The sequence below is a fragment of the Leptonotus elevatus genome, chromosome 3, assembly GCF_054856555.1.
Source record: "Leptonotus elevatus isolate MCC_2025b chromosome 3, RoL_Lele_1.0, whole genome shotgun sequence".
Taxonomy (NCBI): domain Eukaryota; kingdom Metazoa; phylum Chordata; class Actinopteri; order Syngnathiformes; family Syngnathidae; genus Leptonotus; species Leptonotus elevatus.
In genome coordinates this window covers 15,046,507-15,060,334 of record NC_141241.1, presented here as the reverse complement: position 1 = coordinate 15,060,334, position 13,828 = coordinate 15,046,507, and the positions used below count along the sequence as shown (strand labels likewise).

The 13,828-nt window shown below is 42.9% G+C and overlaps 1 protein-coding gene across 2 annotated transcripts; it reads right to left on the bottom strand.

Annotated features, from left to right (window-relative positions):
* Nucleotides 1-7,650: 7,650 nt before the first annotated feature.
* Nucleotides 7,651-13,289, bottom strand: irf8 (interferon regulatory factor 8). Of its 2 annotated transcripts, XM_086070988.1 has the most exons (9): nt 13,190-13,289; nt 12,904-13,115; nt 11,858-12,041; nt 11,599-11,699; nt 11,464-11,521; nt 11,187-11,234; nt 9,632-10,021; nt 9,437-9,552; nt 7,651-9,366 (listed from the first exon to the last, which is right to left on the bottom strand). In XM_086070988.1, the coding sequence occupies exons 2-9, from the start codon at nt 13,072-13,074 to the stop codon at nt 9,157-9,159; spliced, it is 1,278 nt and encodes a 425-aa protein (XP_085927114.1). In that variant the 5' UTR covers nt 13,075-13,115; nt 13,190-13,289; the 3' UTR covers nt 7,651-9,156. The 2 variants fall into 2 exon arrangements, with proteins under 2 accessions (XP_085927114.1, XP_085927113.1); XM_086070987.1 differs by having other exon boundaries at nt 12,904-13,242.
* Between the last annotated feature and the right edge of the window lie 539 nt (nt 13,290-13,828).

Genomic DNA, 13,828 nt, shown 5'->3' with positions numbered 1-13,828 from the left:
CAGGCGGTCAAGGATCTTGTCAGAGTGCAGCAACCTGGCCAATAACTGACGCAACGTCCTATCTGTCCTCTCACCCACTGACGGGCCTACAGTGGGCCTATCTTCCGCATTTTACAGTTGCAGCGGATCCTGCCGGCATGTGCTGACCTGGACTATTGCTATAAATACAGTCTAGAGAGAGCCAATAAAGATGATATTTGTATGATGCATTGCAATTGTATTGTATGTTCTGAATAGCAATACAATTGTAAGACATTAAAGATGAATAAAATATGATAGATTTAATATTTTAATGTGTACACTATAAACACTTAAATGACTGTATACAAATAACAATTTGTAATTGACCATTATTCCTACCTCTGTGTACATTGTTAATACTGTAGATATCTAGATATTTTATTATATGCTATTTTATCATTCTATTTTATTTTTTTTACCTGTGTTTTTACTCATTTCTTATTGCACTGACAAAAGGAAATCGTCCACAATTTTGTTGTACTTGTGTATAATGACAATGAAGGCATCCTATCCCATCCTACCAAAGGTAAAGAAGATAGAATAAGGATTATTAATATAATTTTTATTTTACCATGGGATTGTTAAATATTGATGATTTGTGTGTTTGCATGAGCACCATCAAACATTTCTATGTATTGTTATTATTATTTACTATTTATTATTTAACATATTTTGCATATTGTACAAGTTTCGATCCAACTCAACCGTTCACCTGGGAGAAAGTCTTTGTAACTTTGTAAGTGTAGGTGTTAAGCGATACCAAATTTAGGTTTCAACCGATACTGATAAGAGGATATGAGGCTTCATCATGCGTGTACGTGTGCGTGAGGCCGTGGGCGGCTTTGTCCCTGTGTTCCAGTTTGTGGGATCTCTGTCCACCTGTGTCTCCTGTGTGCTCTCACAGTTCCTCTCTGGATGTCTATTCTCATCTCAGCCACACTGATTCTAAACCAGTTCTCTCCCCAGAGACCCGCCGGTTTCCGTGTTTTGTGATACTAGCCCGTCCTGCGGCAGAACTCGGATGTCAGGTTTATTGCCAACTTTCACACTCAAAAAAGCATTCTAATTACTACAAATTAAACTGTAGGTTTATTGTTTGGTGAGTTAGTGATAGGGTTTAAGCAGGGTTGGGAGGGTTACTTGTTACCTGCTAAAAAATGTAGTTAGTAACGTAATCCAAGTACCATAATATTAAAGTAACGTAACTGGATTACTTTTGGATTACTCCAATATTGAGTATGCTCATGAAGACAAAATAAAAATAAATATCACCACAATATATAATCTATACAACGTGCCCCTGCTAGTTGCGGGTGATAGGGACCCGTTTAGCCTACAAATAGCAAAAATCCTAGTGTAATTAAAAAGCATGTAGGCTATTGATTGATTGATTGATTGATTGATTGATTGATTGATTGATTGAAGGCCATATGCTGTTTTTCAAACTGTCACTGAAAGCAACCACACCTCACAGTTAGATAGTTAGATAGATAGATAGCTAGATAGATAGATAGATAGATAGATAGATAGATAGATAGATAGATAGATAGATAGATAGATAGATAGATAGATAGATAGATAGATAGATAGATAGATAGATAGATAGATAGATAGATAGATAGATAGATAGATAGATAGATAGATAGATAGATAGATAGATAGATAGATAGATAGATAGATAGATAGATAGTCATCCAATGAGGATGGCGATTCGTGACATCAACTGCAAAATGAACTTTTATCCCAGTCACAAGTTTAGCCGTGTATATGTTGTGTATGATGTTTAAATAGTGAATTGGTGGGAGAAAGATTTGTTTGGAAGGTGGTTGTAGGCTAGCGGGCTAGCTAGCAAGAAGCTACAGCGCGTGGCATGCCGCTGGACTCTCAGCTCAAACATTCGCTCCGAGTAAGTTCCAGTGAATACATGGTCTCCATTTCCTCCTCCCGTCCGTGAAACTTTTTCAAACTGCCTGCGTGTGGCGGACACGACTAGTCAGTTCGTTTGTTCCCACCTCCCCGACATGTAGCAACGGTCCCACTCGCGCAGCACTCTCTCGCTCTGTCGCTCTGTCGCTCTCTCTCTCTCTCGCTCTAACCTCTCTCTGTCTCTCTCTCTCTCGCACCCTCTTTCGCATTCTCTCTCATCGTAGAAATTGTAAGTAAGTAATCCCCATTTTAAATAAATGTACCTGTAATCTGATTACATTTCCTGTAACTGTAATGGAATACAGTTAAAAAAAAATTGTTATCTGATTTTCTAACGGCGGTACACGTATTCCATTACTCCCCAAGCCTGGGTTTAAGTTAACCCAGGTTAACCTTTAGGCGGTATTGCGACCCGTTTTGATGGTTCTGACCAAGCCATTTCAAAATAAAATACTGCCCATGGGTAAAGATATGCAGTACATGTATGGAGATGCCACGCTTGAAAATTAGAACTGAAAATGGCTTTTTCGGGTGAAATATCCTCAATTAACAAAATCAATCAAGCTTCAATTCAACCTTTGCAAATGACCTTGACCTACTTTTATAATCATTTTATAAAAACATAGCCTAGTACAAATTTCTAAACCTAAAATTTTATAACCTATACCATCTGACTTTGAGCGAGAGGGTGTCCTTCGTTGTCACCCAACTTTTTCAGAAACTGTTGTATTTCCTGAAGCGCTGCTTCCTTCAAGTGTGCAGCCTGCCCGGCCCGGTGACGTTCCGTGCAGCAGATGGTTCATGGATGGCAACATCCCTTCTGTTTGTTGCACGTCTCTAATGGTTAATTGTGGGAAGCCTCAGACGCCACAAAGAGCTGTTGCAACACAACGACAACCACACTGCAGACACTGGACGAGAGCACAAAAGAGACACCGTTAGCAGAAAGCTACCCGAGCATGTGACTCCTTCTTTTCCGGTCATAATATGGAAAGAGTTACGTTGTGAAGGAACATAATGTATTGTTGCATTTTGTTGCACATTGATACATTTGTAACTCTTGAGGACTGTGTATCTACTGTACATTACGAAAATAATGTCTGTTAAGAAACACCTCTGTACTGCTCACCATGCATACCACCACCCACACTGTCATGATTGGGGTCAGCTGTTTCTGTTTTCCCTTGCAGTTGCTGGGGAAACAGCTGGAGGGCGGATCCCGCCAAACACACCTGCTGCCCATTAGCTCGTCAGGCCAAGATAAAAGCCTGACAGAAGCAGCAAGGAGTGTCGGGTTATTACTCTGTGATGCTACTCTGTATCTCACACTACTCGCTGTTCTAGCCGCCCTCGGGCGTGATTTTGTGTTTCCTTGTTTTTGATTAAAACTAAGTTATCAGCATCACTGCCGTGGCTCTCCTACCTTCCTGCATTTGGGTCCTCCACTCCGTTTCGTGACAGCCAACTTCAACCGTGACAGATCGTGACAGAATAACCCGACCACAATGGACCCCGCAGACCCCAACAGCCTGTGCCAGGCCATGGCCAGCCATGGGCGTTTACTCGGACAGCACGAGCAATACTTCAGCGAGCTGAAGGAGGCAATGTCGACGCTAACCGCCCAGATCGGGCGACTCACCTTGAAGGTGGAGCGGAGGTCGGAAGACACGGCCGCGGAAGACTTACGACCAGCCGGGGCGTCACCTGTCTCCTCCGTGTCCCGATCAGCTGGCAACTTTGTTCTTCGGGAACCCAATATTCCCCATCCTCCACGCTACTCTGGCGAAATTGGTGGGTGTGAACAATTCATTCACCAGTGTAGCCTGGTTCTCGATCAACAGCCGCACACTTTCCCGAACGATGGTGCCAAGGTCGCCGTTGTAATGAGCCTACTTTCCGGCCAGGCGGCATTATGGGCGATGGCAGTCAGTAAAGCCAATCCAGAGCTCCAAGCTTCATTTCCTGCCTTCCTGGCGGAATTTAGAAACGTTTTCGACCACCCAGTAAAAGGGAAGCTTGCTGGACCTCCAGCAGGCCGACTTGTCCGTGGCAGAATACTCCATCGCCTTCCGGGTTTTGGCGGCCGAGAGCCGTTACGACGAAGCGGCGCTGTGTGGGATCTTTCGGCGAGGACTCAGCCCGCGAATCAAGGACGAGCTGGCGGCACGGGACGAGACGTCCCGCCTGGAGGAACTCATCAACCTGGCCATCCGCTTGGACAACAGGTTGCGGGAGCGGCAGCGCGAACGAGAGGAGGAGCGACGACCTAAGGCAGCAGACACTGCTGCTCAGCCGGTTTCGACCACGTCCGCGGGGCACTTCTTCGGCGTCTCGCCTTCCGACGCTTCGTGGCGACGCCCTCTTGCGGAAGATGGCATCGAGCCTATGCAGCTGGGGGGAGGACGGCTCTCTGCAGCGGAACACAGGAACCGGTGGAGAAATCAGGCGTGCCAATATTGTGGTCGGTCCGGACACCAATCGGCCACGTGTTGGAGGCGGCCTGATAGACGTCGGGACGTCGCACCCGTTCCAGCCACAACCATTCAACCCCGACGCAACAACCAGTGTGAGTACTCCCAGTCCACGGGATCAGGTGACCCAAATGGCCAGTTGGACACTAAAAGGCTCCAATTGTCAGGAGAAATGACATGGGGTGGGGTGAATGTAAAGATGACGGCTTTGGTGGACTCTGGGGCTGATGATTGTATTGTCGACCCGAAAATTGTTAACATCTTGAAATGTCCGGTGATTAGACTCGAGAAAACCAAGGAGATGTATGACCTCAACGGGCGCCTCTTGGGGGTGATTACACATAGAACAGAGAGTCTACATATGCGTTTATCGGGAAATCACGTGGAGACTAGACAGTTTTTCATTATGCCCTCCAGGTCAGCCCCAGTGGTCCTGGGTCTGACTTGGCTGGCCAGGCACAACCCTGACATAAACTGGGGCATGCCTAGGTTAGAGAGATGGAGCTTGTTTTGTCACTCACATTGCCTGCAGTCAGCCGTAAACCACCACCGTAGTCCAGCTAAAGCAAGAATGTAATCTATTAACCTAGAAAATGTGCCAGTAGAATACCACGACTTACGGGAAGTTCTTAGTAAAGACTGGGCCTTATCTCTCCCTCCGCATCGACCTTATGATTGCGCGATAGAATTGGTTCCTGGCGCACCACTGCCTAGTACACGCCTGTACCGAATAGCCAAGCCGGAACTCCAAGCCCTTAATGAATATGTCACAACGTCGCTGGCTGCCGGGCTTATTCGGCCTTCCAAGTCGCCGCTAGGGGCAGGATTTTTCTTCGTTGAGAAAAAAGACAAGACTCTACGCCCTTGCATCGATTTCCGTGGTCTGAATAACATAACAATTAAAAACAAATACCCATTACCGCTAATGGAGTCAGCATTTGCTCCATTACATTCTGCTGCGGTGTTTACCAAATTAGACCTTCGCAGTGCCTACCATCTGGTTAGGATAAGGGAGGGCGACGAATGGAAAACATCGTTTAGAACACCCATCGGGCATTTTGAGTATTTGGTTATGCCTTTTGGCCTCTCAAACGCTCCCGCAGTGTTTCAATGTTTCATTAATGATGTCTTGCGTGACATGCTTAATCACTTTTGTTTTGTTTATCTTGACGACATTTTGATTTTCTCTAGAAATCTAGCAGAACATCGACAACACGTTCGGCTGGTTTTGGAGCGACTGCTGGAAAACCGGCTATACGTGAAGGCAGAAAAGTGTGCATTTCACACCAGTTCGGTCCAGTTCCTCGGCTATATTGTGGAGAGGGGTACGGTCCTGAGGACCGCCAGTGGATCCCCCGCTCCTGGATTCTGGACCAGTCACTTGTCCGTGACTTTCATTCGTCGCACCCTTCTCTGCCAGGTGGTCCGCCTGGGGGCGTTCGTTAGTGGGGGGGTACTGTCATGATTGGGGTCAGCTGTTTCTGCTTTCCCTTGCAGTTGCTGGGGAAACAGCTGGAGGGCGGATCCCGCCAAACACACCTGCTGCCCATTAGCTCGTCAGGCCAAGATAAAAGCCTGACAGAAGCAGCAAGGAGTGTCGGGTTATTACTCCGTGATGCTACTCTGTATCTCACACTACTCGCTGTTCTATCCGCCCTCGGGCGTGATTTTGTGTTTCCTTGTTTTTGATTAAAACTAAGTTATCAGCATCACTGCCGTGGCTCTCCTACCTTCCTGCATTTGGGTCCTCCACTCCGTTTCGTGACAGCCAACTTCAACCGTGACAGATCGTGACACACACCCTCTAGTCGTTTTATTAACCTTTTCGTTCTACAACCAACACTACTTTTGCTCAAGCTTCTTTTCAATTTTCCAGCCAAAACTACTGGAACACTGCAACAATTAAATTTCCCCTCATTTATCCTAATATCTTCTTTTGTTTAGCACATGATCGCTTCATCGCGTGCTATGACACATTTAATTAGTAAATATATCATGTTGTCGTGCAGAGGTCGACACTGATCATGTTAATGATTGCTGAGCTTTTATAAATCTCTCCCGGTGTTTTACATTTTCATTTTCACTTTCATCACTTCTCTATTCCTAGAAAATCACAATGCCCCGTGATCTGGTGAGCTAGGCTAACAGGCTACTCATGTGCTCCAGCGGTGGTGACACCTTCAGTAGACTTTCTTGTCTATTTGCTTTTTATTTGTATTATTATTATTGTTATTATTAATAATTATTCATTATTAATTATTATTGTGCTGTTCTCAATTCCCTTACCAGGCCAAAAAAAAAAGTTTAAATAATTCAAATAAATAAACCATAATTTATCTTGTTTGCATGAATACATCTTAATTACAGCATTGCCTTTATATAAATGAATACTGTATATGTGATTTGTACATTAGAATGTATACACAACGATTGCACTTTACGTGTACAGTGCATGAATCCAGTCTCACATGTGCTATGTGGGCGCTGGGGTTTGTTTGCTTCCTGTGACAACATCTGAACGATGTTCCTGTTCTGTAGAATTGAACGAAAACTCCCCTGTCGCGACACACACACACACTTACAGATGTGGACACACACGTGCAATTGTTTTTTACTCAGTGAAGAAATTAATGAATGTGAGGATGCTGTCTCGCTATGTGATCTCTATTATAAAATATTTTGTAAAAAACAAAAAAACATACAAAATAATTTAAATACATATAAATGTCTGTCAGAAATGGTCACAAGAGAGGAGAGCGAACCATAAAGGTATCGACTTCCATCGTGAGTACCGATACCTTGAAATAAGCCCACTACTCACCCATTGATATAGCTAATAATTGTTTTGTTTTTTCAAATTTCAAATGATCTTACAAAAATTATTAAATGAAAAAATGATTTTTTTGAGAAAAAAAACCAGATTTCATATCAATGTTCAAAGTTAAGCCGAGTCCCTATCTTTCCGTGCAAGCGAGCAACATCCAAACTTATCCAGCGACTTTGACTTGTGATTCAGGACCTGAGACTTGACTTGGAACCTAAGACTTGGACTTAAGGGTCAAAGATTTCAGATTTGACTTGGCCTTAGTACTGTACCAACATTAGATGTCTTCATACATGAACACGATAGAGAAAAAGATTGTAGTTAATTGAAAATGTGATTTTAATAAAACATCATAAAAAAAATAAACAAAAAGGCACGATGACAGTAAAACCTATCTGTAATATGCCACTCCATGCTTAAATCACAGTAAAAAAAAAAAAAAGACCAAAAAAACACAACAGAAATTTGGTCAGTCAAAAAAAAAAATCCTATTTTCATTCAGTGTACAGCATTTTCACATGACATCTACTTGTGAATTTCTTCACTCAGTCAAGAATGTGTGTATTTTTGTGCTTGTGACAAAAACAAACTATGACTGTAAAAAACTGGAGTAATCCAAAATATCTAAAAGTAATTCAAAAATGAGAATAATGGCATGCACTTCCACACAATATTGGAAAGAATGACTCATTAACAATCAAACATGAGCGATATAATCCTTAAAAGAATCTTGACAGGTTGGCCTAAAGCTTAAGAGGAGGCACTGCAGCAGCATTTTGACGTCGCCAACTGGTTTGACAATTTTAAATTGTTTTATCGTGTTTTATAGTTACAATTGTACCTCGGAGTTTGAACATAATTTGTTCCTGCGAAGTGTTCAAAGTCCGAATTGTTCAACCTCCAAAACATTTTTTCCCATAGGAAATAATATAAATGCAATGAATTCGTTCCCAAGCTCCAAAAACAGAAAATTCCTATTTTAATTTCTATTTATGTTTTTTTACATTTACAGTTCAGTACAGTATTTAAACAATAAAAAAAATTTTTTTTGTTGTGGCGTGATGACATCAGTGGATGATAAATGCTCTGTTAATGCTAGCTTTAGTTCAGTGCTGAGTTTGTGCATTTTACACTGGGCATATTGTTAGACTACTAACCGGTCTTTGCGTGCGTTGTTTAACGTCAGGCACATTGTTGAACAGCTAAAGGGGGTCCTCGTGCCAGTATTTACAAAAGTAGTCACGTTAGTTACAACGGCGCGACAATCTCCTTCCTAATTCCACTGTGGTTCGTAGCACTGTATGTTTTGCTTTGCTGCCACTGTTGTCTTTCTTTGGGCCCATGGCGAAGAAAATTGTCGTGGGAAAATCAAAATGCACTCGCGAGTATGGAGCAGTATTCGAAATCTGATTGGAAATGAGCAGTGCATCGTCTCAACTACCGCAACGTGAGCATTGTTAGGCTTCGCTCGGCTACCCGTTTTCAAGGTACGTTCGGCTTAGCTTGCTTTGCTTGGGTGTTCGAACTCCGAAAATGAATTCAAACTCTGAGGCATTTTTTACTCCGATTTTTTGGTTGAAGTCCGAATTGTACGAGTTCCGAGACGTTCAAACTCCGAGGTTCCACTGTATTTTATTAACGTAGAGCACTTTATTTCTGTTGCACTGTTGTTGTTTTTACAAGTGCTCTGTAGAAAAAAAGGTGAAATATAAAAAAATAAAAGTTATTAGACAGTAAATATCATAGAGTAAATTTTACCCCCCCCCCCAAAAGAAAGACTATTCTGTCCCAGTCTAACACTTCTTGTATATAATACAAAAAGCAACAATGTTTGAAATTCTGGACATTGTTGTCATTGAGAAGAATATCCAGTTTGAGAATATGAAAGAGTCTTCGTGTGCACTCTGGCATCCCTCACGCGGTGATGGGCATGTTGTCCCTGTAGCAGGCGGACCTCTGGGGACCGCCGTAGCTGCACGCTGTGGCGGCACGCTGCAAGTCCTGATACATGTTGGCCATCTGCTCTGCTGAGATGTCCTCGCACAGCTCCACGTTGGTGCAGTACGGCTGCGAGCGGCGCAAATTCACCGCCTCCAACAGCTGCTGGCATTTCACCATCGTGATCTGCGGCGGGGGGGACGTCAAATGTTCAAAAAAAGTTTCAAAGGAAAAGAGTGACTTGTTTTTTCCTTACCTGCACGATTATCAGCTTGTTCTCGGCAGTGCTGAGATCATGAAGCTCTTCTCCAAAGCACAAAGTCACAGTTGGATCAGGAGGTGGAAGTTGACCTTCCTGGTACAGCTGCAGTGCTACAAGAGGACAAACGCGCATGTGGTTAGGATCTCTCTCTCCTCCAGCTTATTGCGTATCTCACAAACAAGGCCTCACCGTGAAGGAACTTCCCGGTGTCAAAAATCTTCACCACCGCATCCCTCTCCAGCTTACAAGGCACGGGGCCGTAATGCGAGCCCACGTCGGCCAGTCCGCTCCAAAAGACCCTGCCCTGGCATAACCTCTTGATGAAAATGCCCTCCTGATTGGCCCGCAGCAGAAGCCCTCGCTCCAGGTGGCCCAGGAGCTTGTTGGTGACGTGGCGCTGCCGTTCAAACTCGATGGCTTCCGCCGAGGGGAAGTAAACGCTCTGCATGCTGTCCGAGCTGTAGGGGGCGCCGCGTCCCAGCTGGGCCGGGGAGAGGCGACAGCCCTCGGGGTGAGTCACCAGCGTGTTGTCCATCAGCTTCCCTCCGTAGTAGAAAAAGATCACCATTTGGGAGAAACCTGGAGGACGCAAAATATGCCAAACTTGCCATATCATTTATGAAGATAATTCACAGGCAATGGAGGATTTTGTTCTCTCAGCAATGTTTACAACTTTCTAGATCAGTGGTGGGCAAATTCGGTCCTTGAGGGCCAGAGTCCTGCAGGTTTTGGATGTTTCCCTTCCAGAGGTGGCAAATCCAGGTCCAGAAAGTAAAATCAGGTGCTAGCTAGCTAGATAGCTCCCTAGCTCGCTCCCATGTTGCTTGTTTACCTTTTAGGGAGCTAGCTAGTTAGCGTCAGGGGCTAAAGCCAAACTGTGGCAGGGTTTTTACTTTCTGGACTTGGATTTGCCACCTCTGTTCCTTTCTCCAACACAGCTGGTATATGATCAGCCAAGCCGATGCAGTACAGGTACTCAACTCTTGAGTAGTCACCGATACCGATACCAAGTGCTGATACCACACACAATTTTGATCCATATAATTTGCTAAAAAATAATAATAATACAATGATAGATCATTTTAAAGAAATACCTATATAATCACAATATACCATTTGTCTTTAAAATTACATGAAATTAATAGCAATTTCCTTTTCTTCTAATTTCTAGTTACTGATCGTAAAACGGCAACAAGCCGAGGGGGGCGGGGTATACTGGTATCAGCTGCCGTCGCAAGTACTGATACGGCGGACGTGCTAACCAGTCAGCCACCGTGCCGCCGCCCCATATATATATATGTTTTTTTAAATATATATTATATATATATTATTTTATAATAATACTTCACTATTTAATTCCATATACTTGTGGCTAGAAAGTAAACTGTGGAGAGTCTCTGTGGCTGAAATGCATGGTTGCAGTCAGTGAATGGTGTGATCTATCATTGCCAACAGCTTGTCAAAAATCCACTCTCTATTTTATTAGCACCCATTTCTTCTCTTTGAGGCAATCCACTTCTTGTTTTACAATCATATATTGAACAAGGAGCTTCAAAATCCAATACAGGCTGCACAATCACTTGCGGCAAAACTGTAATATTTTTGCATGGGCCTACTTCAGTCACATTCAGTATGTAAAAACCTTAGCAGTCATTTTGATAGTTACTTTTTTTTTGCATACATTTTAAACCTGAAACAGTTTTTCCATACCACTGAAAGAAGTTGCATAAGACAAAATAATTACCTGAGCTGAGAGTGCCACTCGGCAAAGGGTCCTGATGCAGTGAGAAGGCTGTGAATTAAAAAGAGAAGAATTAAGGCCGCGGACACACTCCAATCAGTTCTGTCTTCTTTCTTCTTTTTTTTTGCCTCGTCATCAGAAATATTTTGACAACAACTTAATCATCGTAGTCAGCAAAGTTCAACAGGATATTAGTCAATTCTTCCATCGGACTGTTTAACTGAACATCGCAAAAACAACAGCAAAACTCATGAATACATTTTGTGGTATATTGTCTTACCGCCGACGCTCGTCTGCGGCCAATACTCGGGACTGGCCTGGATCCTGCAGCCTTCTTCCTGCATTAATACAACAATAAAATGTCAACAAAAAGAATACTAACTAAGGCAAGAAGGATGGCAAGAACGAGCTTGACCTCTTTAATGAGCCCCTCGATGTCTGTTGGGCTGCAGTCGATGTCGGTCATTTCGCCAGAACTGCTGGCAGCAGCAACCGCCATCACAGAGCTTCTTCCAGCTGTGGCACAACAATGGAAGAAGATATTCTTCACACACACACTAGCAGGACAACATTTTTCAGGTCATGATACTTGGAATGCTATCCTGTAACATGCGTTACGTTCGTCTTCTTATTAACAAACTAAATCATTTAAATTTCAAAAATCACAAGCTCACGTTTCTGCTCGTCCTCGGGTACGATTCGGTAGACTTTATAAGGCTCGGAGATGTCCAGCTGAGACCTTTCTGTCACCTCTTCAAAGTCAGGACTTTTGTTGAGCGCACAACGCAGTCTGGTCTTCCAAGTTGCGGGTTCTGCCTTGTCGCCTTCCTTGAATTTGCCTTTAAACACAGCCCATGCCTACAGAGACAGCCACATCTTAAAAACACATTTTGGATTTTCTAAAGAATGATAGAATTCTCATAGTATTGTACGCTAAGTTATATAGGTAATAATATCTATCCATTTTAAATATCTTTTATCCTCATTGTGCTAACAAGTAAACTGGATCCCAGCTGACTTTGGGTGAGAAGCGGGGTACAGCCTGGACTGGTTGCCAACCAATGGCGGGGCACACATGGACAAACAATCATTCACTCACATTCAAACCTACGGACAATTTAAAGTCTTCAATTAACCAAGAAATAATACTATTTAAATTCAGCTTCAGAATTCAGTAGATTGATGTAATAGTACATTTCCACTTGACCAGGGCGGCTTAAAACATTTCTTGCCAACCAGGGGCGTGCCATTAGAGGTGTACCGCGGGAATTTATCCAGTGTCACAATTTAAAATGATTTATTTTGTTTGCCAAAAATGTGGAGTATCAGACAGAATAATTACATTAATGCACTTCCAATAGATGACAGAAGGTATGCAAATGACCTATTTATCCACTTTTTGTGCAATTTTTTTTGCCAAGTGGTGAACTGTAAGATTTTTTACTATGTGAAAATATGTGCCTTGAATCTATAAAGGTTGGCAAACGCTGGTTTAAAAGACACTAATAAAATAATGGTTAGGGCGGTTGGTAGTTGTCAGTCAACTGCAAATAAGAACGGATTCTTATTCTGATTTAGTAATTGTAGTAGTCCTGGTAGTAGTTAAAAAGAATATTATAGTAAAGACACAAGAACATGTAAGATACTTAAAGAGAGGTAAGGTCATGTAATGTTAATACAAAATGGCCTATTTTGAAGAAATGCTTACGTTCAAACCAACCTTAAATATGGATGCGTCTACTTCTTGGTTGTAATCCTGTTTCCCTGCGTGTTTCCATGGAATTCGGAACATGATTCTGTTTCCGTCCTCCCACATGAGCCCGGAATACTGTCCACTCTGGATCTGCTCAACCAGCCACTGCTTCAGTCTACGACCTCCAGAATTCGACATCGTGTTTGGCTCACCTCAACCAAGATGTACTCGTGTTACTACTTAAAAAGTAAAATTAAAACGTTAGGAAGTAGTGGCTTAAAGTGCCTCCAAAAGTGAAAGTAAAAGCTCTTACAATGAGATGTTGATGAGCTGTGAGATGATAAATGACTGCGCCCCACGCGTCCCTGTCAGGTTTATCGTTGTGAATGGTAGTGACTGTACGTTGACGTCCGTGAACTCTGACCAATCGCCGCGGCCCAAGTCACAACAGGCCCCGCCTACTACGCCAGTGTCGTTCTCTTAAGTGTGGGCATTTACAAGAAACGGCCTGACACAAGATGCTGCCCACGTCAAAAGTTATCAGTCACAAGTAACATTTTGTCGTGGGGATTTTTTTTTCCTTTACCCACTCTGCCCACACACGTTTTTAATTGTGAGTTGTTGAACTAGGATGTTGGTAATTTTCCATTTAGCCAAGTTGCAATAGCGATGTAATAAAGCCATTCATTCATTTAATTTATATAAAGGTCAAAGTTCCCTAGGAATAGAAGACGCGTATTCACATAGAGCCAAGTTAGTTGGGTTAGAAGTTAGGTTGCTCCTGCAGCCATGTTGTTCTGCTACAGGACCTCTCTGGACATGCTAGTAACTTATATAAAAGAGGAAAATGTATAGTCTGGGGGTTGAATATTGTTTGTAACAGTCCTGTAACTTCTCTGACAATATTAAGAGTAGTATTGACACTATTACTTCTTGTGTCATTATACACATT

Coding starts and splice junctions, on each gene's coding strand:
- irf8 (XM_086070988.1), bottom strand. CDS start 13,074: ATGTCGAATTCTGGAGGTCGTAGACTGAAGCAGTGGCTGGTTGAGCAG. Junction 11,235..11,463: donor GCCGCAGACGAGCGTCGGCG/GTAAGACAATAT, acceptor TTTAATTCACAG/CCTTCTCACTGCATCAGGAC. Junction 10,022..11,186: donor GAGTGGCACTCTCAGCTCAG/GTAATTATTTTG, acceptor TGCGTCCTCCAG/GTTTCTCCCAAATGGTGATC.